Raw genomic sequence first — 27,000 nt, 5'->3', positions numbered from 1 at the left:
TAGTGAGTGCAGCTCTGTGGTATAATACAGGATGTAACTCAGGATCAGTAATGTAATGTATGTACACAGTGACTGCACCAGCAGAATAGTGAGTGCAGCTCTGTGGTATAATACAGGATGTAACTCAGGATCAGTAATGTAATGTATGTACACAGTGACTGCACCAGCAGAATAGTGAGTGCAGCTCTGTGGTATAATACAGGATGTAACTCAGGATCAGTAATGTAATGTATGTACACAGTGACTGCACCAGCAGAATAGTGAGTGCAGCTCTGTGGTATAATACAGGATGTAACTCAGGATCAGTAATGTATGTACACAGTGACTGCACCAGCAGAATAGTGAGTGCAGCTCTGTGGTATAATACAGGATGTAACTCAGGATCAGTAATGTAATGTATGTACACAGTGACTGCACCAAGCAGAATAGTGAGCGCAGCTCTGGAGTATAATACAGGATGTAACTCAGGATCAGTAATGTATGTACACAGTGACTGCACCAGCAGAATAGTGAGTGCAGCTCTGTGGTATAATACAGGATGTAACTCAGGATCAGTAATGTAATGTATGTACACAGTGACTGCACCAGCAGAATAGTGAGTGCAGCTCTGGGGTATAATACAGGATGTAACTCAGGATCAGTAATGTAACGTATGTACACAGTGACTGCACCAGCAGAATAGTGAGTGCAGCTCTGTGGTATAATACAGGATGTAACTCAGGATCAGTAATGTAATGTATGTACACAGTGACTGCACCAGCAGAATAGTGAGTGCAGCTCTGTGGTATAATACAGGATGTAACTCAGGATCAGTAATGTATGTACACAGTGACTGCACCAGCAGAATAGTGAGTGCAGCTCTGTGGTATAATACAGGATGTAACTCAGGATCAGTAATGTAATGTATGTACACAGTGACTGCACCAAGCAGAATAGTGAGCGCAGCTCTGGAGTATAATACAGGATGTAACTCAGGATCAGTAATGTATGTACACAGTGACTGCACCAGCAGAATAGTGAGTGCAGCTCTGTGGTATAATACAGGATGTAACTCAGGATCAGTAATGTAATGTATGTACACAGTGACTGCACCAGCAGAATAGTGAGTGCAGCTCTGGGGTATAATACAGGATGTAACTCAGGATCAGTAATGTAACGTATGTACACAGTGACTGCACCAGCAGAATAGTGAGCGCAGCTCTGGAGTATAATACAGGATGTAACTCAGGATCAGTAATGTAATGTATGTACACAGTGACTGCACCAGCAGAATAGTGAGCGCAGCTCTGGAGTATAATACAGGATGTAACTCAGGATCAGTAATGTAATGTATGTACACAGTGACTGCACCAGCAGAATAGTGCCTTAAAAGAAATATATTTTTAAGTTTTATTAATATGGTTAGAGGTGGAGTAATAAGAATTTGTGTCTTCATGAAACTTCCATGTCTGGTCTCTGCTCTCAGCCTTCTGCAGTTCTGTGTTGAGAAGATCCTGTCTTAGGTTGTTATTTTATCTTCACTTTGAGTTTATGTGAAGAGATCAGAAATTATTTCAGGTAGCGCTTTTTTTTTGGTGGAGTTTTTGGAGCAGTTCTTTTCTTCGTGAATGGCTTTATTATTTTTTATTATTATAGCACCATTTATTCGCTTTACATGTGAGGAGGGGTATAGATAATAAAAAGAAATACAATAATCTCAATACAAGTCACGACTGGTACAGGCGGAGAGAGGATCCTGCCCACGTGGGCTCACAATTAGTGATGAGCGAACACGCTCGCCAGCACTTGGTATTCGCCCGAGTATCGCTATACTCGCGGTACTTGGCAAGGACCGAGCATTTCCGGGATTATTCGGCGGGAGCTCGAGTCTCCGCCCTGCAAGTTTGGCGCTCTTTAGAGCTCCAATCAACATGCAGGGATTGTCTGCCAGGCACTGTAATGCCACAGCCATCTTTGTTGTGCTATTACAGTGATTGGCTGGCCGCACAGCGTCATCGGGTCTATAAGAGACTTGGCGCCGCCCTGCTCGTCACAGTCACGTCCGGAATCAGACAGTGTAGGGAGAGCTGCTGCTGAGATAAGGACAGATGTGTGACTTTATTAGTTAGTGTGGGTATACCATTATAGAATCCACAAATCAAGCTAAACCAACAGTCCTTCTAAGGCCGGAGTCACACTAGCGAGAAAAACGGACGAGTGCTATGCGATAAAAAAATCACTTTGCACTCATCCCAATGTTAATCTATGGGGCAGCTCCCATCATCCGATTTTTTTCTCGCCCGTTTTAAACGGGCTGAGAAAATCACAGCATTCTGCGATTGTCAGCAATTCTCGGCCGAGACTCACCAATGCAAGTCTATGGGTGCGAGAAAAAAATCGGATTACACACGGACCACAAGTGTGACTTACGAGAAATATGCACCGATGTTCTTTTTAGAAAAGCCGGCAATTCATTTTGCGATACAGTAAAATCACACTGACATGTTTAATAAAGAATAGAAAGAATAGATATATACATATAGAATACATATATATATATATATACAGTATATACATGTCATTGAGACACATATCTATATATATAATCGTCTTATCATGTCTGTCTGTCTGTAACTGAAATCCCGCGGCGCTGATTGGTCAATCAAGGACAGGCGCAGCTGTTTGTTACGGTCAGCTACATCTGCCGCTTACAAATCCCGACATGAAATGACACAGGGTTTACATACAGTGAGGCTAATTTCACACTAGCATTTTCGGGCGCAGCACAGGGCCGCCGCTAAGCCCCACCCCTGGCCACGCCCCCTCCGGTTAGTTCCTCCTATGATCGCATGACGCTGCATGCGATCAGTGTACACATTGGGTACACTAACCGTGCGCTGGTCTGATTTTGCTGGCGCTGCGCCCAGCGCACAAAAATGTAACAGCGCGTTTTTGAGCCCGAGAACGCTAGTGTGAAACTATCCTAAATCATTTCATTTCATTTAGTTTTTAATATGTCCCTGACTAATAATTAGATTAGGGTATGTGTGTACATTTTTGAACTTGTAGGTGTTAAAATAACGGGTAAATTCATTGAAAAAAATTGTGTGGGCTTCCGCGGTATTTTCTCCGCCAGAGAGGGAAAGCCAGTGATTGAGGGCAGATGTTAATAGCCTAGAGAGGGACCATTGTTTTTGCCCCCCCCGGCTGAAAAAATCTGCCCCCAGCCACCTCAGAAAAGGTGCCTTTTCTGGCACTTAGCCTCTCTATTCCCATTGCCCTGTAGCGGTGGCTAATGGGTTAATAATAATGGGTTATTGTCACCTTGCTATTGGAAGGTGACATTAAGCCGGGTTAATAATGGAGAGATGTCAATAAGACACCTCTCCATTATTAACCCTAGAAGAGTAAAGGGTAGAGTTGAGCGAAACGGGTCGGTCAAGTTCATAAGTCGCCGACTTTCGCTAAAGTCGGGTTTCGCCGATTGAAACCCGAGCATAGCGTAAGGTCGGCCATGAGGTCGTCGACCCGCGCACCAAAGTCGCGTTTCCCATAATGCTTCCAGCGCCTTTTCTCAGCCAGTCATCAAAGACGCACACTGTGGGCAACGCGATGACATGGGGAGCGGCCACCACCATCTTAGAGAAGGGCATTGCAGTGATTGGCTTGCCTTGTGTGGCGTCACAGTGGCTATAAAAGCCCTGAACGCCCACCGCCATCTTCTGCCGATCTTAGCATAGGGAGAGGTTGCTGCCGCTGATTCTCAATAAGGAGAGCGTTAGGCAGCAAAGAAAAAAAAAACTGCGCTTCTTCTGATAGCGATTTCAACTGTACAGTTAGTGTGCAGTGAAAGGGGAGGATTTTTGTTGTGTGCAGCAGTGCTGGTGGTTATTAGACTGCCTTATACAGTAAGGCTACCTGATAGCTGCATTGCTGTGTGCATACTGCTGTGCAGACTGCTTTTTTCAAAACAAAAAAACTTTTATTCTGATTTTGTGCACAGTTACAGAGCGTTCATTTTTTCCACACACCGTATAGAGGTGTACGCTTCTCACACACTACCGTGTACCGGCTGGTATCACGGACAAATACATGCTATCTGTGTGTGACTCCGTAAAAAGATAGACGGAGATTTTCATTTTTCCATACATACACCGTATAGAGCTGTCCGCTTATCAAACAGTATTGTATATCTGCTGTTTGTATTATGGTCAAATCTATACAGAGACAGAGTAGGTGTGTGAGACTCCGTAAATACATATACGGAAATTTCAATTTTTCATTACACCGCATAGAGCTGTCTGCTTGTCAAACAGTATCCTATATCTGCTGTTTGCTTACGGTCAAATCTATACAGAGACAGCGTCTGTGTGTGACTACGGAAAAAAATAGACGTAGATTTTCATTTTTCCATACATACACCGTATTGAGCTGTACGCTCCACACACAGACTACCGTGTTCCGGCTGGTATCACGGACAAATACATAATATCTGTGTTTGACTCCGTAAAAAAATAGACGGAGATTTAAAATTTTCCATACATACACCATATACAGCTGTCCGCTTCTCAAACAGTATCGTATATCTGCTGTTTGAATTACGGTCCAATCTATACAGAGACAGCGTGTGTGTGTGAGTCCGTAAATACATAGACGGACATTTCCATTTTTCCATACACTGTATAGAGCTGTCCGCTTCTCTAACAGTATCGTATATCTGCTGTTGACTCCGTTAAAAAATAGACGTAGATTTAAAATTTTCCATACATATATCGTATAGAGAAAGAACAAGCTATTGTTCGAAACGCGTAATCTACTACTTGTTACTCATGTGAACACACCATTTTTTGCTCTGTTTTGGACTTGTTTTTAACAATAAATTGGACTTGAATTTGCAAAGCTGGACCTTTTTTCTTTTTTTTTTCTTTTTTCTTTTTCCTTGGTTACTGCGTGAAGACTGCACGTGGTCCGGGCTATCCACTACACATGCCTTCAGGTGAGCTGGCTTTTTTTCTCTTTTTGATCGTATAGAGCTGTTTGTCTTACGATCAAATCTATACAGAGACAGCGTGTGTATGTGACTCGGTAAAAAAATAGACGGAGATTTAAAATTTTCCATACATACACCGTATAGAGCTGTACGCTCCTCACACACTACCGTGTACCGGCTGGTATCACGGACAAATATATGCTATCTGGGTGTGACTCCATAACAAAATAGACGGAGATTTTCATTTTTCCATACATACACCATATAGAGCTGCCCGCTTCTGATACAGTACCGTATATCTGCTGGTTGGATTACGGTCAAATACATACTGGGAGAGCGTCTGTGACTAAGGAAATATATACGGAGATTTAAATTTTTACCTACACCTTATACAGATACAGCTGTACGCTCCTCATACAGTACCATATATCTGCTGGTATTTTTGTTACATTTTCACAAACATGAGGAAGTATGGTGGAAGAAGCTGTGATTGTGGGTGGGGGGGAGCAGCTGGTACTGATGGTGGTGGTGGTGCATCTGCTGGTTATGCCAAAAGCACGATAGCAGCTAAGGCAGGAGGTGTTGAGCCTGCGTCATTGTCTGGCCCAAGAAGGCCTGTAAGGTTCCCTTTTCTGGGAGTAGGAAAACCGCTTTTAAAGCCGAAGCATCAGGAACAGGTTTTGGCGTACATTGCCGAAACAGCCACCAGCTCTATTGCCTCCTCTTCTGAACTTTCAAAACCTGCAAGCACGGAGTCATCAGTGCAGGGTTCTGGTCAGGAAAAACACCTTTCCTTGTGTCCTTCACCCCCACCAAAAGTGAAGGATGCGGCAGCCCACACTTCAGATTACTCTATGGAACTCTTTTCACATACCATGCCTGGGTTATCCAGTCAAATTCAGAATTCCCCAGTCCAAGATGAATCTGACATGGAGTGCACTGATGCACAGCCACTGCTAGATGATTCTGCTGGTACATTGACCCAGAGCACTACATTGCCCTCGCAGTCTAATGAGCCAGAATCTGACCCTGATGAAACTCAGGTGCCCCTTCCCACACACTATACCACCATACACGGTGACACAGAAGGTGCAGATGAAATTGAAGAGGAGGTGATGGATGACCCAGTTGTTGACTCGGATTGGCATCCATTGGGGGAAGAGGGTGCCGCTGGCAATAGTTCACATAAGGAGAAGGATCCGCAGCAGGCATTGACATCGCAGCAGCGGTTATCTGTCAGGCCCGTACCTGTCCAAAAATGTGGACCAAAAACCAAAAGAGTTGCAGGACAGCTTGGCCAGACGGTCAAATTAGCACAGCGTGCAAGCCCTGAAAATTTATACCATAGTAGGAAGAGTGCAGTGTGGCACTTCTTTGTCCAAAATCCTACTGATGAGGCAAAGGTTATCTGTAGAAGTGCGGAAGGACCTTTAGCCGAGGGTAAAATCTCAGAAATTTGAATACCGGTTGCATGCTTAGACATTTAACCACCATGCACTTGCAAGCGTGGATGGACTACAAAACCTCAGGTACCACATGTGCACCTGCTCCGACTGAAGGTAGCTAGCAACGCTTCATCGCTTCCCCCACTGTAAGACCACCGCCACCGGTAAGCACACCACCAGCAATAAATGTTGAGGTGTCTTCGCAAGGCCAAAGCAGTCAGGGAATCACAATGGTTTTGCAACGAAACACTGAATCTAGGCCATCACCACCAATACCATCACCATCACCAACCCCCTCTCAGTCCGTCCGGTCCACCGCTAGTTCCCCCATATGCAGCTCTCCAGTCCAGCTCACCCTAGCAGACACTCTGAGTAGGACAAGAAAGTACTCATCCTCTCATCCACGTACACTGGCTTTGAACGCCTACATTGCCAAAATGATCTCATTAGAGATGATGCCCTTCCGTTTGGTTGAAAGCGAAGCTTCCGCGAGCTCATGGCCTACGCGGTCCCACGCTATGACCTACTCAGTCTGCACTTCTTTTCTCGAAAAGCCATCCCTGCCCTCCACCTGCATGTGAAAGACCGTATTGTCCGTGCACTCAAACAATCAGTGAGTGGAAAGGTGCACCTCACAACAGATGCATGGTCCCGTAGGCATGGTCAGGGCCATTACGTGTCCATCACTGCGCACTGGGTTAATGTGGTGGATTCAGGCTCCACAGGGGACAGCGGCGGTGGAACAGTGCTGCCTAGCCCACGGTATAGGAAACAATTGGCTGTAGGCGTTTGACCCGCCCCCTCCTCCAGAAGCGAAAGCTCGTCCACAGAGCGCAGTCGCACGAGCACTCCATCCACATCTGTCAGTGCTGCACACGAGGTGTCCCACTATCGAACAGCTAGTGGTAAGTGGCAGCAGGCTGTTTTAACCCCTTTCCTACATTAGACATATTATTCCGTCCATGTGACCTGGGACCTAAGTCCCAAGGACGGAATAGTACATCTAGTGCGATCAGCTGCGCTCACGGGGGGAGCGCAGCTGATCGCAGGCACTATGTGTCAGGTGCGGTCACGGGGCCTCCTTCCCTGAGCGCAGGCATGAGGAAGTCTGATGCAGTGCCTGCGACAGATCGCTGATCTGTCACAGCGATCTGTCATGTGACAGTGATGTCCCCCCTGGGACATTGTAATAAAGTTAAAAAAAAGTGTAAAAATAATTGATAAAAAATCGCTAAATAAAAAAACAAAACATATTCCCTAATAAATTCATTTTATGGAAATAAAAAAAAAAACAATAAAATTACACATATTTGGTATCGCCGCGTCCGTAACGACCCGCCCTATAAAACTGTCCCACTAGTTAACCCCTTTAGTGAACCCCTTAAAAAAGAAAAATAAAAAACAAAGCAAAAAATGATTTATTATCATACCGCCGAACAAAAAGTGCAGTAACGCGCGATCAAAAAGACGGATATAAATAACCATGGTACCGCTGAAAATGTCATCTTGTCCTGCAAAAAACAAGCTGCCACACAGCATCATCAGCGAAAAAATGAAAAAGTTATAGCTCGCAGAATAAAGCGATGCAAAAATAATTATTTTTTATATAAAATTGTTTTCATTGCATAAAACCAACAAAACATAAAACATAAATGAGGTACCACTGTAACCGTATTGACCCGAAGAATAAAACTGCTTTATCAATTTTACCACGCGCGGAACGGTGTAAACGCACCCCCCAAAAGAAATTCATGAAACGCTGGTTTTTGTTCATTCTGCATCCCAAAAATCGGAACAAAAAGTGATCAAAAAATGTCACATGCCCGAAAATGGTACCAATAAAAACGTCAACTCGTCCCGCAAAAAATAAGACCTCACATGACTCGGTGGGTCAAAATACGGAAAAATTATAGCTCTCAATATGTGGTGATGCAAAAACTATTTTTACATTAAAAAGCGTCTTTTAGCCTATGACAGCCGCCAAACATAAAAACCGCCATAAATAGTAAGTCAAACCCCCCGTTATCACCCCCTTAGTTAGGGAAAAATAATAAAATTAAAAGAAAATGTATTTATTTCCATTTTCCCATTAGGGTTAGGGTTAGGGCTAGGGTTAGGGCTGAGATTAGGGTTAGGGCTGAGATTAGGGTTAGGGCTAGGGCTAGGGGTGTGTTGGGGTTAGGGTTGGAGTTAGAATTGGGGGGTTTCCACTGTTTAGGCACATCAGGTGCTCTCCAAACGCAACATGGCGTCTGATCTCAATTCCAGCCAATTCTGCGTTGAAAAAGTCAAATGATGCTCCTTCCCTTCCAAGCTCTGCCATGCGCCCAAACAGTGGTTTACCCCCACATATGGGGTATCAGCCTACTTACGACAAATTGCAAAACAACTTTTGGGGTCTCCTGTTACCCTTAGGAAAATAAAAAATTGGGGGCAAAAATATCATTTTTGTGGAAAAAAATGATTTTTTTTATTTTCACGCCCGGACGTTATAAACTTCTGTGAAGCACTTGGGGGTTCAAAGTGCTCACCACACATCTAGATAAGTTCCTTGGGGGGTCTAGTTTCCAAAATGGGGAGTTTCAACAGTTTAGGCAAATCAGAGGCTCTCCAAGCGCGACATGACACCCGCAAACCATTCCATTAAAGTCTGCATTCCAAAACGTCACTACTTCCCTTCTGAGCCCCGACGTGTGCAAATACAGTAGTTTACTCCCACATATGGGGTATCAGCGTACTCAGGACAAATTGGACAACAACTTTTGGGGTCCAATTTCTCCTGGTACCCTTGGGAAAATAAAAAAATTGGGGACTAAAAGATCATGTTTGTGGAAAAAATGATTTTTTTATTTTCGTGCCCGGGCGTTATAAGCATCTATGAAGCACTGGGGGGTTCAAAGTGCTCACCACACATCTAGATAAGTTCCTTAGGGGGTCTAGTTTCCAAAATGGTGTCATTTAGGGTGGGTTTTCACTGTTTAGGCACATCAGGGGCTTTCCAAATGCGGCATGGCGTCCAATCCCAATTCCAGCCAAAAAAGTCAAATGGCGCTGCTTCCCTTCCGAGCTTTGCCATGCGCCCAAATAGTGGTTTACCCCCACATATGGGGTATCGGCGTACTCAGGACAAATTGCACAATAACTTTTAGGGTCCTGTTACCCTTGGGAAAATAAAAATTGGGGGTGAAAAGATCATTTTTGTTGAAAAAATATGATTTTTTAATTGTACGTTATAAACTTCTGTGAAGCCCTTGTGGATTCAAAGTTCTCACCACATATCTAGATAAGTTCCTTGGGGGGTCTAGATTCCAAAATGGGGTCACTTGTGGGGGGTTTCCACTGTTTAGGTACATCAGGGGCTTTCCAAACGTGACATGGCGTCCGATCTGAATTTCAGCCAATTTTGCATTGAAAAAGTCAAACGGCGCTCCTTCCCTTCTGAGCTCTGTCATGCGCCGAAACAGTGGTTCCCCCCCACATATCAGGTATCAGCATACTCAGGACAAATTGCACAATAACTTTTGCTGTCTAGTTTCTCCTGTTACCCTTGGTAAAATAAAAAAAAATTGGACCTGAAGTAATATTTTTTTGTGAAAAAGAGTTAAATGTTTATTTTTTTTTTAAACATTCAAAAAATTCCTGTGAAGCACCTGAAGGGTTAATAAACTTCTTGAATGTGTGAATGTGGTTTTGAGCACCTTGAGGGGTGCAGTTTTTAGAATGGTGTCACTTTTGGGGATTTTCTATCATATAGACCCCTCAAAGTGACTTCAAATGTGAGGTAGTCCCTAAAAAAATGGTGTTGTAAAAATGAGAAATCGCTGGTCAAATTTTAACCGTTATAACTTCCTAAAAAAAAAAAAATTTGGTTCCAAAATTGTTCTGATGTAAAGTAAACATGTGGGAAATGTTATTTATTAAGTTTTTTGTGTGCCATATCTCTGTGATTTAAGGGCATAAAAATTCAAAGTTGGAAAATTGTGAAATTTTCAAAATTTTCGCCAATTTTCCATTTCTTTCACAAATAAACGAAAGTTATTTGAATTAAATTTTACCACTATCACGAAGTACAATATGTCACGAGAAAACAATGTCAGATTACCAGGATCCATGGAAGCGTTCCAGAGTTATGACCTCATAAAGGGACAGTGGTCAGAATTGTAAAAATTGGCCCGGTCATGAAGGTGCAAACCACCCTTGGGAGTAAAGGGTTTAAAGATTATGTCTTTGGGCAACAACAGACACACCGCGGAGGTACTGTCCGACTACTTGCAGCAAAAAACTGAGTCATGACTGGGCAGTCTACATCTTGAGCCAGGCAAGGTAGTCAGTGATAACGGCCAGAATTTTGTGGCAGCCATAGCCCTTGCAAAACTCACACACACCTTGCCTGGCTCACACTTTGAACCTGGTGGTGCAGTGCTTCCTAAATAATTATCCGGAGTTAACATCCCTGCTCCATAAGGTGCGAAGACTGTTCTTACACATCCGTCGCTCGCCCGCACACTCCAGTCGTATGCAGAAGCTGCAGCGATCGCTCCATCTCCCCAAGCACCGCCTAATCATAGACGTTGCAACAAGGTGGAACTCCACCCTGCACATGGTTGAGAGGCTGTGCGAATAGAGGCAGGCTGTAATGCATTTGTGGGAGGATACACGGGCAGGCAGTTTGAGGGAAGACATGGAATTGTCAGGTGTGCAGTGGTCAAAGCTGAAAGACCTCTGTAAAGTCATTCAGTGTTTTGAGGAATGCACACGGCTGGTAAGCGCAGATGACGCCATCATCAGCATGAGCATCTCACTTATGCGTCTGCTCATGCAAAGTTTGACGCACATTAAGGATCAGGCGTCTGCAGCAGAGGAGGAGGGAAGCCTTGATGACAGTCAGCCATTGTCTGGTCAGGGAACTGTCCTGGATGAGGTGGAGGAAGAAGAGGAAGAGGATGAGGGGGATGATTATTTTAGGGAGGAGGTTGCTTCTCATGGGACAAGAGAAAATGTAGGCATGCCAAGGTCAGGTACAGGGTTTGTATGTGACTGGAGGGATGTGGATTTTCCAGAAAGTGCTCCTCCACCCACCACTGCCAGTGCATCATTGACACCTGGAACATTGGCCCACATGTGTGATTATGCCTTGCGGATCCTAAAAAGGGACCCCCGCATTGCCAAAATGATGAAGGATGAAGACTACTGGTTGGCTAGCATCCTCGATCCACGTTATAAAGGCAAATTACACAACATCATGCCACAGGAGAACCTAGAGATAATATTGGCTAACAAACAAGCAACTCTGGTAAACCATTTGTTTGAGGCATTCCCAGCACACAGCAGAGGTGCTGGTTCTCCCACGAGCCGTAGTGGGCAAAATGGAAGAGGTGTTTGTGGTGCACACACCCGAAGTGATGCTGGAGACAGGGGTTTCATGACCATGTTGTGGACTGATTTCTCAAGTACCGCTCACACGACTGGTAATACTGCATCGATTGCAAGTGACAGGAGAAAGCAGTTGTCAACTATGGTTACAAACTACTTCTCCTCCCATATCGATGTTCTCCCTCACAGGTTATTCCCCTTTGACTATTGGGCCTGTAAACTGGACACCTGGCCTGAATTGGCCCAATATGCCTTACAGGAGCTCGCTTGCCCTGCTGCTAGTGTGCTATCTGAAAGTCTTCAGTGCTGCTGGATCAATCCTGGCAGAAAAAAGGACCCGTCTGTCGACCCAAAATGTTGATGATCTAACCTTCATTAAAATGAACCATGCATGGGTTTCAAAGGATTTTGTCCCACCTTCCCCTGATGACACATAGGTTACCAGAAAATTGGCTCGCTTTTGTCCTCCTCTTCCTCGGACTTCTCCAATTCCGCCATTTGCAGCTGCTGAATGTACAGCCTACACACCAACATATGCCATTTTTTAAATATCCCTAACTGGGCTGCCCCCCCAAGGGCTGGGGTCACCACCTGGCGCACCCGTGCAAGTGCCGTTGCTCTGAACAGGTGGGTGGGCCCATTCTTGGCCGACGGCACTGGCACAGGGCCCCTCATAGTACAATACAGCTTCTCCGATGGTGGGGGGGCCCACTCGCCGGCAGACACACCGGCGTACTATGAGGGGCCCTGTGCCAGTACCATCGCCCACGAGTGTGCCCCCCCTGCTTGCTCATGGCCACAGCACTTGCAAGTTGCAATACTTACCTCTCCCTGCTCCACCGCTGTGTTGTCTGGGCAGTTAAATCCTTCACAGGGATGGCCACTACAAATTTGGTGAACTAATCGATGATTGATGGTTAAGATGTAGCTATGGCCTGTCCTGCTGGCCTCTACCTTCAGATGATCAATGCCTACCATTTGTAATGGACATCGACTCACAATCGGATGCAGTGGTGCTTTATGATCAGCTTTCACAGTTTTCCTAGTCACAGACTTGTGACATTCCTGCCACCATTTTTCAATGTCTCCTCTCATGCCAATCCAATAGAATCGCCTACGGCCTGTGGCTTCTGTCTTTTGCACTCCAATGTGACCAGACAGATCATGATAGGCAGTGAGGACCATGTCTACATCTCTCCCTGTGATCACAATTTGATGGAGACGATTAACAGTGATGGGATCCACGCTACTGCGATACAGCAATCCTTTCTTCACAAAGAACTGTTTTCGCTGTCTCCACAGACAAAGTAATTGAGGGTCAGCATCGCCTCTGCGAAATCTCCCGAGAGGTTTTCCCGTGATTAGTAATTCCCAAATTTCTGCAAACACTCGACTTTCCGTCTGTACTTGTATCCATCTAGTTTCCAGTAGCGGAGAGTCTGGACTGGCTTACTGAGACTGAAATATATACGAAGATTTAAAAGTACCCCACCACTGTATCCTGGTGTACGCTTCAAATACATTTCCCTTTTTCTACTTTTTATATTCTGGTGTAATCCATACTGAGCCTGTGAATGTCTGTGTCTGACTCCGGAAATATAGACGGAAATTTACAATTACCCCTAGACTGGATACACCTGGTATGTGCTGATACAGTACCTTTGTTCTAAATTTTTTATTACAGTATCATCCATACTGAATGAGCGTGTGTGGTTTACTCCTTCTATATATACGGAGATAATTTTACCCTATACTATATACAGCTTCTATCTTGTTATACAGTACCTTTGTTCGACATTTAGTATTACGGTCAAATCCATACTGAGTGAGCGTCTGAGGGTGACTACGGGAATATCTATACGGAGATTTAAATTGTACCCTATAATATATATACTTGCTATCTTGTTATCCAGTACCTTTTTTTCAACATTTTGTATTATGGTCAAATCCAGACTGAGGGAGCGTCTGAGGGTGACTCCGGAAATATATACCGAGATTTCAAATTTGCCCAACACTGTATACAGCTGTATGCTTCTGATACAGTACCCTTTTTTGCTATTTAGATTCTGGTGTAATCCATAATGAGCCTGTGAACGTCTGTCTGTTACTCCGGAAATATATTTGGAGATTTAAGATTACACCAACACTGTATACAGCTTTACGTTTGTGATACATTACCCATTTACAGCTTTTTATATTCTTGTCTCATCCATACTGGGCCTGAGAGCATTTGTGTCTGCCTCCTGAAAAATATGCGGAGATTCAGAATGTTTACACTATACTATATATACCTTGTATCTGGTGATACTGTACCCTTTTTCAACTTTTTATATTATTGTGTAATCCATACTGAGCCTGTGAGCATCTGCGTCTCATGAAATATATATGGAGATTTACAATTATCCCTAGACTGTATAGAGCTGTACGCTTCTGATACAGTACCATATATCTGCTGGTATTTTGGGTCCATTTTCACAAAAAATAAGTATGGTGGAAGAGGACGTGGACGTGGGGGGCCACCTGGTACTGATGGTGGTGGTGGTGCATCTGCTGGTAGTGCCAAAAGCACAATAGCAGCTAAGGCAGTAGGTGTTGAGCCTGCGTCATGGTCTGGCTCCGGAAGGCCTGTAAGGCTCTCTTTTCTGGGAGTAGGTAAACTGCTTTTAAAGCCGGAGCATCAGGAACTGTTTTTGGCTTACATTGCTGAAACAGCCTCCAGCTCTATCACCTCCTCTTCTGAAGTTTCAAAAAATGCAAGCACTGAGTCGTCAGTGCAGGCTTCTGGTCAGGAGCAACCCCTTTCCTTGGGTCCTTCACCCACACCAAAAGTGAAGGATGCGGCAGCCCACACTTCAGATTACTCCATGGAGGTCTTTTCACATACCATGCCTGGGTTCATTCTAAATGGGGCACATTATATTATGCAGCATTATTTGGGCCCATAAGACACTGGAGCTTCATCCATGGGGCTCATCTTATAGTGGCGCATTCTAAATGGGGCAGATTATATATGGAGCATTATTTGGGCCCATAAGACACTGAAGCATCATCCATGAGGCCCATCATATACTGGATCATTCTAAATGGGGCAGATTATATATGGAGCATTATTTGGGCCCATAAGACACTGGAGCATCATCCATGGGGCCCATCATATACTGGAGCATTCTAAATGGGGCAGATGATATATGGAGCATTATTTGGGCCCATAAGACACTGGAGCATCATCCATGGGGCCCATCATATACTGGAGCATTCTAAATGGGGGAGATCAGACACTGGAGCAGCATCTATGGGGCCCATTATACACTGGAGCATTGGAAATGGGGCCCATTATATATTGAGCATTATTTGGGGCCATAACACACTGGAGCATCATCCATGGAGACCATCATATACTGTAGCATTATGTGGAGCTCATCATATACTGTATGGAACATTATATGGGACCAATTATTCTGTATGGAGAAATATATTGGGCTCATTATTCTTTATGGTGCACCATGTGGTGGCCATAATACTGTATGGAGTAATATACTGTCTGTTTTTTGAGCTATTATAGAATTTAAAATAGATCAATCATGTCATGTAAGAAGTGAAATATTTTTCATTGTACTATATCTATATTTTTGTGCCGTATCGGAGCATTATGAATTGTGGTATGTGTTAAAGGGGCGCACTGACACTCTTTGGCCCGGGGCACACCAAAACCTGGAGCCAGCCCTAACCCCCCACAACTTTAGCCAAATAACCCCCAGTTTTCAATGCGTAACTATTATTATGAATTAAATTAAGGTTGACAAGCTTAAGTAATAAGAATGGATGTTGTTAGCTGCCGACTTTGCTTCCCCATTGACTTGCATTGGGTTTCGTGTTTCAGTCGGACCCCCGACTTTTGCCTATAGTCGGCCGATTTCGTTCGACTTGACTTTTGAGAAAGTCGGGTTTCATGAAACCCGACTTGACCCTACAGAAGGAAAAGTCGCTCATCTCTAGTAAAGGGTTAAAATAGACACACACACATTAATTAAAAAATATTTTAATGAAATAATCACACATCAGTCACAAGCTGGAAGCACTGCAGCACTGCCTCAGCCAAGCGTCAACAGGCTTTTCTGAAGCAAATATGCTTAGGTGACAAACTGCACAATACTGAAGACTTGTGGACAGCACTGAAAGAGCAGGCAGATGTGTGTCTGACAACACTGAACCTACAGCCAGGCCTGGTCGTGTGTGACAATGGCTGGAACTTGGTGGCGGCTCTGAGACGAAGCGAGCTCACACACGTACCATGCCTGGCCCATGTGCTTAACCTCGTTGTTCAACAGTTTCTCAAAAGCTAACCAGAGCTGCTGGATCTGCTTGTGAAAGTATGCCGCCTGTGTGCCCATTTTCAAAAGTCAGCTCCAGCTTCCACCCACCTTGCCGTGCTTCAGCAGCATTTGCAGCTTCCGGCTCATCGACTGGTGTGTGATGTCCCCACGCATTGGAACTCTATACTGCATATATTGGAAAGGATTTGTGAGCAGAAGAGGGCAGTTGTTGACTACCGGCATCAACAAGGCTGTCGTTATTCAGGTCAGACTCCACACATAAGACCTCAGGAGTGGACATGGATGTCAGACATATGTACCATCCTCCAAAACTTTGAGAAATCCTCCAAGATGGTGAGCGGTGATGATGAAAAACCATTAGCAGGCAGGCAAAGATACTTACCTGCCCAGGCCACAGAACAAATACACTACCAAGGTGCAGCAGACCCATTAAGATGGCACAGGTGCAAAAATACCTGATGAGGCAGCCAACCTCCAATCAGGACATGGCTGCTTGGTATAATAATGCACAAAAATGCAATCTGTATGTGGCAGTGTTCACACAGGAAATGCAAAGAATCCGGCTGAACCTATTAGTGACGCCCATACTATTAGATCAGGCGGGCCAGCCAGTGCTAAAAATGCATACCGTGTGAACAGAGGCCACAGTTTACAGAGCCATCTGGGCCCAGCTGCACCCTGAAAAAATATACAGTGCAAAAAACACATAGCAATATATGTGAGGTATTAGTTAATATTATGGCCACAAAATGTAAGCTCGCAACCTTCGTCAAAGGTCCCCACTTTTGCGAGTCCCTACTCTAGAAAAACAACAAAAAAGACTAAATCTAAGGACAGAGTAGGGTCGCTTGGATTTGGTGGGTAGTAGGTAATTGGTGACTTTAGTCAGGACAGTTTCAATTCAATTAAAAAATAACCTCCGCATATGAACAGTAAGATGGATATTCCATTGAAAGTAATTGGTAGTGTTTTCCAAGAGTTTTTGAAGCAGTTTTCTTTGGAGAATATACAGTCCAGAAAAAGAAATGTGCCAAAAACATAGAAGTGAGGTAGAGTGCAGAGATGGGTCATGGAGCTTTGCGAAGGAGACATATTGTTCTTCCTCCAACCACATTTACTACACAGTTAAATAAATATATTTATAGAAAGACAGTGTATATTTAGAAAATAACATGATTTAAATCAGGTGTTTTTATGTGACCATTCACATAAAATATTCTATATTTCTCCTTCACCTCATTGGGGGACACAGGACCATGTGTGTTATCTGCTGCCACCAGGATGCTGACACTAAGTTGATACAAAAATGTTAGCTCCTCCTCTGCAGTATACACCCTCATGCTGGCTCCAAGAGAACCAGTTCATGCTTAGTGTCCGTAGGAGGCACACGGGTCTGGTCTTCAGACCAAAAATCCTTTTTTATTTTCATTTTCAATTTTTGTTTTTTTACCTTTTTCTTCGGATGAAGGGGCGATGGATCTTTTCAAGGCTCCGATCTCCCCGAACCAAAAACAAGTGAGCACATGGAGTGTCCCCTCCACATATCCTCTCCTGCGACGTGGGATGCCATGCCTTGGCTGATTTTTAGGGGCGATGGGTCCTTTAAAGGGCACCGATCTCCCCGCACCATCAACAGACAAGCACATGGAGTGTCACCTTTATGTACCCTCTTCTGCAGCCAGGCCTAATGCCGGACAACCAGCCCTGTCCCATCCTAGTGGATTGAACCCCTTGGATGTACAGAGGCACCCTTTTGGCATCCGTGCAGCCCCCACTGCATCACCACTGTTAAGCGGATGATGCAAGGAGGTGGACAGTCTCTCTCCACCTCCCTATTAAAGGGATGGTGGATTGAGGGTTCCCTGCACTGTCCAAACAGCAGCGACAGCAGGATGATTGACTGCATCCGGACCTGCTGCATACAGCTGCGTTACCTGCCATCCGGCAGCTTTTCCAGGTAAGTTCTGGGGCTGGAGGGCTCTGAACAGGCGGTCCGGGGCGGCGCTGGCATCGGGGTCCTATCCTTGCAGCAGTGGGAGATTATCTGGCCTTCTCCTGTTCGGCGTCGGCTGGCACCTAAAAATTTAGCCCCCAGCTTCGGCCTTGTGCAGGCAGCAGCCGGAGATTCGCCTGCGTTATGACACGCTCTGCCCACTATTTCGGCGCTTCTCATCCAGGATGAGAAGCGCCCATGCAGATCTCGGCTGCCATTTCCATTCTCCTACCGCTTCCGGACACGAGTTGACATCCGGAAGCGGCTGCTGCATTGGACCCGGCGGTATTCAACGCTGAGCACAGCGCAAATCCAGCGAGGACTCTGGGTAAGGAGGCGTTGGTCCCTCCCCCCTACTGTATCCCCCTGCAGTTTTACCCGGTCTGCTAGGAATACAGCAGCACACATAACATGGAGTTTCCATGTCCCAGTCCAAGGAGTCTAATAAGACTATTTCAGTCTTCTTCATACCGCAAAGCCTGCGACCCCAAATGCACTCGAGCCCCCCGCCGCCATCGATCCCAGTGTACTTAGTCCCCCTGAGTGGGCTTCATCACTGTATCAATTCATGGCTTCTCTGACCAAGAGATTGAATCCCTCCGTGATCCCTCTGTGGATCGGAGCATTTGCAGGACCGATATAAATTGATCCTCTCCTACATGGGAGCCGTCGGCTAGCAGGGGCCGCAAGTATGCTAGAAACGTACAGGCGTCTAGAAACGGATCTGTAGTACGCTACCCGAGCAATCAGGTGCCTTGGCATCCATGATTTCTGTCTCTCTCCCTCACCAGAGATTTGCAGCGAACAAAACTCTGAAGGTTGACGTGGATTCCAGTTCTGTCCTGGAACACGCAGTGTCCTTCAAGAGGACTGATTGGCCTCATACAGCGTTTGCCATTCACCCAGATGTTCGGGTTATAGTTAACCGGCACTGAGAGCGACCTGATAAACTCCTCACAGGAAGCCTCTACAGAGGTACCCTTTTTTCAGCTGATCTGCGGAAAGATTAAGCTGAATCTCCTTCTGTAGACCCGCCAGTATCTGGCCCGGCATCTAGAAACCCTTTATCCTGGCCGGATGGATCTTCATTTAAAAGTCCCACGGACCGTCAGAGAATCTGGCTTGCTCTGTCTTTGAGGCCTTGGGTTCAGCACTCTAACCATCATTTACTGCGGCGTGGGTAGCTAAAGCAATGGTCTCTCGGACGCCTCTTTTGATGCGGCTAGCTGTGCTGCACTATCAGCGGAAAATGCCATCACTATCAGAAGGGCATTATGGCTCAGAGAATTGGAAGCGACTCTGCGTGCAAAAAGTCTCTGACATCTCTTACTTACCAGACTGGCCGTTTATTTACAATGAAGCTGGTTCAGTTTATCTCTGATGCTACGGGAGGAAAGAGAAATCTTTTCTGCATCAAGGCATAGGTGACCTTTTCGTTGTCAACAACAAATCCGGCTTCGGGCCTTTTGCACCAATCCGGGCTGGTCCACTATCACTACCTCTTATAGATCTAGGCATTTCCCACGCAGGGACAAAGGATCCCAGATCTCCTTTAGACCCAGCCAGCAGTGGAATGGTTGACCCAAACAGTCTAGATCTAACGGATCTAGGTCCCAGAGAATTTTCATCCAATAACTCCTGGCGTTAGCTGGTCGACACCTGTAACGTAGGCGGCCGACTACATCTGTTTCGTCAGGCTTGTTTTTCTGTCGTTCATAGTGAATGGGTCAGAGACCTGGTGTCTCCGGACACAAGATTGGTTTTTCCTCAACACCATAGGTTCACTGTGTTAAGACGGAATCATTGTTATAGTCCCAGAAAACAAAAGGCTCAAGGGGTTCTACTCAAATCCATTTGCAGTGCCTTAAGACCCATACTGGATATCAAACTTCTAAACAAGTTTGTCGGGGTCCGCCATTACCAGATGGAGTCTCTCCGTTCGATCATTACTTCGATAAAAGAGGGGAGTTTCTAGCATCCATCAACATTCGGGATGCTTACCTCCATATTCCGATTTTTCCCTTCACTAGACATTCCTGAACTTTGCCATTCCCGAACAGCATTTTCAATTCACAGCCTTACTTTTTGGCCTTGCTACCATTCCCACAGTACTCTCGAAGGTCATGGCGGTTGTCATGTTCATCTTGCACTCTCGAGGCATGGTTGTTCTACCCTATTTAGATGACCTTCTAATCAGGGGTCCATCCTTTCAGGACTGCGCAAAGTGCATTCATATCATTTGAGATACTCTTTCTCACCTGAGCTCGCTGATAAACGTAAGCAAGTCTTCCCCCGTTCCAGCCCAGCGGATATCCTTTTTAGGAATGATCCTGGACACCACCAAGGGTTGGTGATTCTCACCCAAGACAAGGTCCTAGCTCTGCAACAAGGAGCCCATGTCATTTGCCACTCATCCCTTCATTCCATCCGGTTTGCCATGAGGGCACTGGGAAAAATGGTGGCAACAATGAAAGCGGTTTCCTTCGCTCAGCTGCATCTCTGTCCCCTGCAGCATGCTCTTCTGGTGGCGTGGGACAGGAACCCGTTCTCCCTCGACCGCCGGTGCCACTTGCCCCGGTGGGTCAGGCAAGGTCTACTCAATTCCAAGGGAAAATCTTTTCTCCCAGTTCAATGGCTAGTGGTGACTACCGACGCCAGTCTCCTTGGTGAGGGATCAGTCTTTCATCACCACACTGGTCAGCTTGGGAGTCAAGCCTCCCGATTAATGTCCGGGAAATCCGAGTGATCAGGCTAGCTCTGCAGTACTTTCCATTATCTCCTGGTGGGTCACTCCATCCGAATTCAATCGGACAAAGCCACGGCTGTCGCATACATCAATCATAGGGGTACCCGTAGCAGGGCGGCCATGCACGAGGTAACCCACATTCTCCGATGGGCAGAGAGGAACCACTTGGTATTTTCAGCAGTGCACATCAGCAATGCACATCCCAGGCATGGGAAGCTTAGCGGCAGATTTTCTCAGCCGTCAAGATCTCGCCTCGGGATAGTGGGAACTTCATCTTCAGGTCTCCAGTTGTGCATCTGATGGCTTCAAGATTAAACGCCACAGTACCCAACTCTATAGCTCGGTCTCGGGATCCAAAGGCCATCGGGGTGGAGGCACTGGTTACTCCGTGGCATCAGTTTTGTCTTCCAAGCGTGTTTCCCTCACTTCCTTTCCTTCCAAGGGTCTTCAGGAAGATCAAAGTGGAAGGGGTTCCAGTAATCTTAGTCGCCCCAGATTGGCGATGCCGGGCGTGGTATGCAGAGTTAGTGCGGATCGTCGCCAATGTCCCCTGGCGACTGCCGGATTGTCCTGATCCGCTCTGCCAAGGTCTGATTTGCCACCAGAACTCAGGGGTCTTGTGTTTAGCGGCTTGCCCGTTGAAGCCTGGGTTCTAACTCAAGCTGGTTTCTCTCATCAGGTTTTTCCACCATGATTAGCGCTCGGAAACCTGCATCAGTTCACATCTATTCACCGCACCTGAAAACCTTTTTGCGCATGGTGCAGGGACTGTGGGTGTCTTACTCCTATCTTCTCTGTTCCCTCCTTTTTCGAATTCTCTAGACTGGTCTGCAATCAGGTTGGGTGCTCAGCTCTCTCAAAGGCCATATCTCGGGCAGATCTCGGTCTTATACCTTTTATTCCAGCGCAAGTGGAATAAAACTTCCAAACTGTGAGGAATTTCATTCAGGGATTCTCCACTATCACCCCCCTATAGAATGCCAATAGAGGCCTGGGACCTTAACTTGGTCCTGGGTGTTCTTCAGGAGATGTGTTTCGAACTGTTGCCGGATGTCTCGCTGACAGTTCTGTCTTGGTAAGTCACATTTCTTGTCGCTGTGACATCTATCAGGCAAGTTTTGGAGATAGCCGCTCTGTCCTGTCGAGCTCTTTTCCGGATTTGTCTTTCCACCTTAACGACATTGTCCTTCCCTCTTTTTGTCCTGCACTAGTACATCGGGTGGAAGGTGCTCTTCACACCCTGGATGTAGTGAGGGCTCTCAGAAGGTACATCTCAAGGATGGAGCCCTTCCGTAAGTCTGACGCCCTATTCAAGCTTCCTAAGGGTCAGGAAGGGTTTAGTCAATTCAGGGACATAATCTTTAGTCAGTTGGTACATGGGGTTAGATCTGTTATGTTGTTCCCCACCCATGGACTGCTTTGGGATGTCCCATTCTCTGTGACCCCCAATGAGGCAAAGGAGAAATAGTGATTTTTGTGTACTCACAATAAAATTCTTTTCTCCGAGCCACTCATTGGGGGACACAGCACCCACCCTGTTAGCCTTTTGGCTTATTATTGTTTTCTTGAGTTTGATGTGTTGTACTCTGATATGATGTTAATAATCTCCTACTGCTTTTGCATTGAACTGGTTCTCTTGGAGCCAGCATAAGGGTGTATACTGCAGACGAGGAGCTAACTTTTTTGTATCAACTTAGTGTCAGCCTCCTAGTGGCAGCAGCGTAACACCCATGGTCTGTGTCCCCCAATGAGTGGCTTGGAGAAAAGGATTTTACGGTGAGTACACAAAAATCCCTATTTTTCATACTGGCCGCTAGCGCTAACACTACCTTTTTTCTATAGCTCACTTATCAGCTTTGCTGTGTAGACTGGGACAGAATGAGCAGAATCATCTTATTATCATTAGACGGTGGTGAAGATAAAGGGGGTACTCTGGGACACTTAATAATTTGGCAGGGAGTGTAATAGCTGAATCCTATCACTGAGTACCTTACCTCTATGATTTAGTTTGTTGCTATGAATTTTACATATTTTTGTTCACTTTATTTTAGTTTTAACTTCCTGGGAATGGAAACAAAGAGAAACCCCTTTGACAATGAATATTATAACGGAATCTGTGACCGAGTTCGTGATGGTAACACGAAGACCTATTACCGCAAGCCGTGGAATGTGGCCGCTCTTGTCTATCAGGTAGTACACTGTGATGTTCTCTTGGAACTTTATTTGCTACTGGGACGCCCTCACACCCAGGGCTGTGGGGTACTCGGCACCGGGCCGGTCTCTCAGAGGGGATTGTCACAGCAGCAGTGACCCGGTCCGTGGCCCTGGGCACCCATGTAAAAGGGGTTGAGTTGGGAATAAAGTTTATAAGTGATTCGTGACGCCACCTGTGGTGTTTGGTAAGGGAGGTGTTAAGCCGACGCTGCAGACAGATCCTCTGGGACAGTTGGTGTAGTGTAGCAATGATGTTATAACTCTCCACAGGTAGGGCTGTTCAGGTCCCAGGGCAGTGTAGCGGAATGTTTAGGAAGAGGGTGCAGTGTTTGGCACAGAGATGTAGCAGTGCTGAGGATGTTACAGGAAGGAGGCAAGGACACAACAGGGTGCAGTTTCTTTACCTTTACTTGGCAAACGCAGTCCAGGGTCCTGGTTACAGATGGCACAGGAGCAGGCTAGCCTGGAAGCAACTCAGGAATCTCTCTATCAGATGGGTTGTGTAGTCTCCTTCCTAGCGCTGACTTGAGGTACATCCAGTACAGTGTTACACTGAAGTTCCTCCTTCTTATCTTCTCTTAGAACTACCTCGTATGGCAGACAGCTGTAGCCCTCTATCTCTCTTGGTTCACCCGTCGCTGTTGTGCCTCTGAGTCTTAGTTGGGAATAGAGCATTTACAGCTTCCTATTCCTCTGGTTTCTGTTGCAGGACCTTCAGTATCCATACAACCGTGGAGACCAGGCTCCAGATCATGCGCTATCACTGGGAGGGAGCTCTCTTTCCTCAGCTCAACCTCCAGCTTCTCTCCACACATCTACACTCTTTGCCCTCCTCACACTAACTCCTCATTTCCCTTCCTGGCCCTCAGAGAGTACTCCTCCCCCAATCCTGGTTCAGAACTCCCTCTGTTGGCCTGGAGTGGGAACTGTGTTGCATGAAAATGATTAACTGTTAGAGAGACCCTTCATTGCGTCCAAGCCTGACATCACCCTCCCTGGAGGAAGGCAATGCTACTGTGGCGACCATACTCCTGGGGGCGCCACACTACTACATAATTATCCACTTAATTCTCTCTTCTCTTTTCTCTCTACAAGGCCCCAATTGGACAGACCATCAGCAGAATTGACTTTCAGTACCATCTTTATGCTGATGACACAACTATACACATCATCCCCTGACCTTACCGCCGCTGTACTACAGAACGCCAGTGCCTGTCTGTCCGCAGTCTCCAACATCATGTCCGCTCTCTATCTGAAACTCAACCTTTCCAAAACTGAACTTCTTCTGCTCCCATCGTCTACTGACCTCCCCTAAATCTGACATCTCCCTCTCTGTGGGTGGCCCCACAATAACGCCCTGTCTGGGTGTTATATCGAACACCAATCTTTCCTTCACCTCATATATACAATCTCTTGCCCACTCGTGTCACTTGCACCTGAAGAACATTTCTAGAATCTGTCCTTTTCTCACCATGGAGACAACAAAAACCCTCACTGTTGCCCTGATCCTCTCGCCTAGACAACTGTAAACCTTTATTAACTGGCCTCAACCCTCACTCGACTTTCCCCTCTCCAGTCCATACTTAATGCAGCAGCCAGGTTGACAAATCTGCACTCAGACGCCTCCGCTCTGTGCCAGTCATTGCACTGGCGGCCCATACATTATAGGATCCAATTCAAACTGCGTGTCCTTCCCCACAAAGCTCTCCACAGTGCAGCCCCCCTACATCTCCTCCCTCATTTCTGTCTATCACCCTACCCATCCTCTCCACAGTGCGGCCCCCCTACATCTCCTCCCTCATTTCTGTCTATCACTCTACTCATTCTCTCCACAGTGCGGCCCCCCTACATCTCCTCCCTCATCTCTGTCTATCACCCTACCCATCCTCTCCACAGTGCAGCCCCCCTACATCTCCTCCCTCATTTCTGTCTATCACTCTACTCATCCTCTCCACAGTGCGGCCCCCCTACATCTCCTCCCTCATCTCTGTCTATCACCCTACCCATCCTCTCCACAGTGCAGCCCCCCTACATCTCCTCCTCATCTCTGTCTATCACCCTACCCGTCCTCTCCACAGTGCGGCCCCCCTACATCTCCTCCCTCATCTCTGTCTATCACCCTACTCATCCTCTCCACAGTGTGGCCCCCCTACATCTCCTCCCTCATCTCTATCACCCTACCCATCCTCTCCACAGTGCGGCCCCCCTACATCTCCTCCTCATCTCTGTCGATCACCCTACCCGTCCTCTCCACAGTGCAGCCCCCCTACATCTCCTCCCTCATCTCTGTCTATCACCCTACTCGTCCTCTCCACAGTGCGGCCCCCCTACATCTCCTCCATCATCTCTGTCTATCACCCTACCCATCCTCTCCACAGTGCGGCCCCCCTACATCTCCTCCTCATCTCTGTCTATCACCCTACTCATCCTCTCCACAGTGCGGCCCCCCTACATCTCCTCCCTCATCTCTGTCGATCACCCTACCCGTCCTCTCCACAGTGCAGCCCCCCTACATCTCCTCCCTCATCTCTGTCTATCACCCTACTCATCCTCTCCACAGTGCGGCCCCCCTACATCTCCTCCATCATCTCTGTCTATCACCCTACTCATCCTCTCCACAGTGCGGCCCCCCTACATCTCCTCCTCATCTCTGTCTATCACCCTACTCATCCTCTCCACAGTGCGGCCCCCCTACATCTCCTCCCTCATCTCTGTCGATCACCCTACCCGTCCTCTCCACAGTGCAGCCCCCCTACATCTCCTCCCTCATCTCTGTCTATCACCCTACTCATCCTCTCCACAGTGCGGCCCCCCTACATCTCCTCCATCATCTCTGTCTATCACCTTACTCATCCTCTCCACAGTGCGGCCCCCCCTACATCTCCTCCCTCATCTCTGTCTATCACCCTACCCATCCTCTCCACAGTGCTGCCCCCCTACATCTCCTCCTCATCTCTGTCTATCACCTAGCTGTCCTCTCCACAGTGCGGCCCCCCTACATCTCCTCCTCATCTCTGTCGATCACCCTACTCATCCTCTCCACAGTGCGGCCCCCATACATCTCCTCCTCATCTCTGTCGATCACCCTACCCGTCCTCTCCACAGTGCGGCCCCCCTACATCTCCTCCTCATCTCTGTCGATCACCCTACCCGTCCTCTCCACAGTGCAGCCCCCCTACATCTCCTCCCTCATCTCTGTCTATCACCCTACTCATCCTCTCCACAGTGCGGCCCCCCTACATCTCCTCCTCATCTCTGTCTATCACCCTACTCATCCTCTCCACAGTGCGACCCCCCTACATCTCCTCCCTCATCTCTGTCTATCACCCTACTCATCCTCTCCACAGTGCGGCTCCCCTACATCTCCTCCCTCATCTCTGTTTATCACCCTACTCATCCTCTCCACAGTGTGGCCCCCCTACATCTCCTCCCTCATCTCTGTCTATCACCTAGCTGTCCTCTCCACAGTGCGGCCCCCCTACATCTCCTTCCTCATTTCTGTCTATCACCTAGCTGTCCTCTCCACAGTGCGGCCCCCCTACATCTCCTCCCTCATCTCTGTTTATCACCCTACCCATCCTCTCCACAGTGCGGCCCCCCTACATCTCCTCCCTCATTTCTGTCTATCACCTACCTGTCCTCTCCACAGTGCGGCCCCCCTACATCTCCTCCCTCATCTCTGTTTATCACCCTACCCATCCTCTCCACAGTGCAGCCCCCCTACATCTCCTCCCTCATCTCTGTCTATCACCCTACCCGTCCTCTCCACAGTGCGGCCCCCCTACATCTCCTCCCTCATCTCTGTTTATCACCCTACCCATCCTCTCCACAGTGCGGCCCCCCTACATCTCCTCCCTCATCTCTGTTTATCACCCTACCCATCCTCTCCACAGTGCAGCCCCCCTACATCTCCTCCCTCATCTCTG

General features: G+C 46.8%; 1 protein-coding gene and 1 long non-coding RNA gene across 2 annotated transcripts in view; one reads left to right on the top strand and one right to left on the bottom strand.

The window, feature by feature from the left end:
- The window catches only part of LOC141075553 (uncharacterized), a 161,670-nt gene that overhangs the window by 63,580 nt on the left and 71,090 nt on the right, over nucleotides 1-27,000 (bottom strand). The gene's annotated exons all lie outside the window — the stretch shown is intronic.
- The window catches only part of C9 (complement C9), a 77,575-nt gene that overhangs the window by 26,450 nt on the left and 24,125 nt on the right, over nucleotides 1-27,000 (top strand). The window contains exon 5 of the mRNA XM_073562647.1: nucleotides 22,912-23,050. Within this exon, the coding sequence (XP_073418748.1) occupies nucleotides 22,912-23,050 (139 nt within the window). The remainder of the gene's footprint in view (nucleotides 1-22,911; nucleotides 23,051-27,000) is intronic.

This window comes from Dendrobates tinctorius, unplaced genomic scaffold (genome assembly GCF_039654945.1).
Source record: "Dendrobates tinctorius isolate UK_male_01 unplaced genomic scaffold, ASM3965494v1 ptg000362l, whole genome shotgun sequence".
NCBI lineage: Eukaryota > Metazoa > Chordata > Amphibia > Anura > Dendrobatidae > Dendrobates > Dendrobates tinctorius.
Note: the sequence above shows the minus strand (reverse complement) of the source record. Positions and strands in the feature narration are given on the sequence as shown.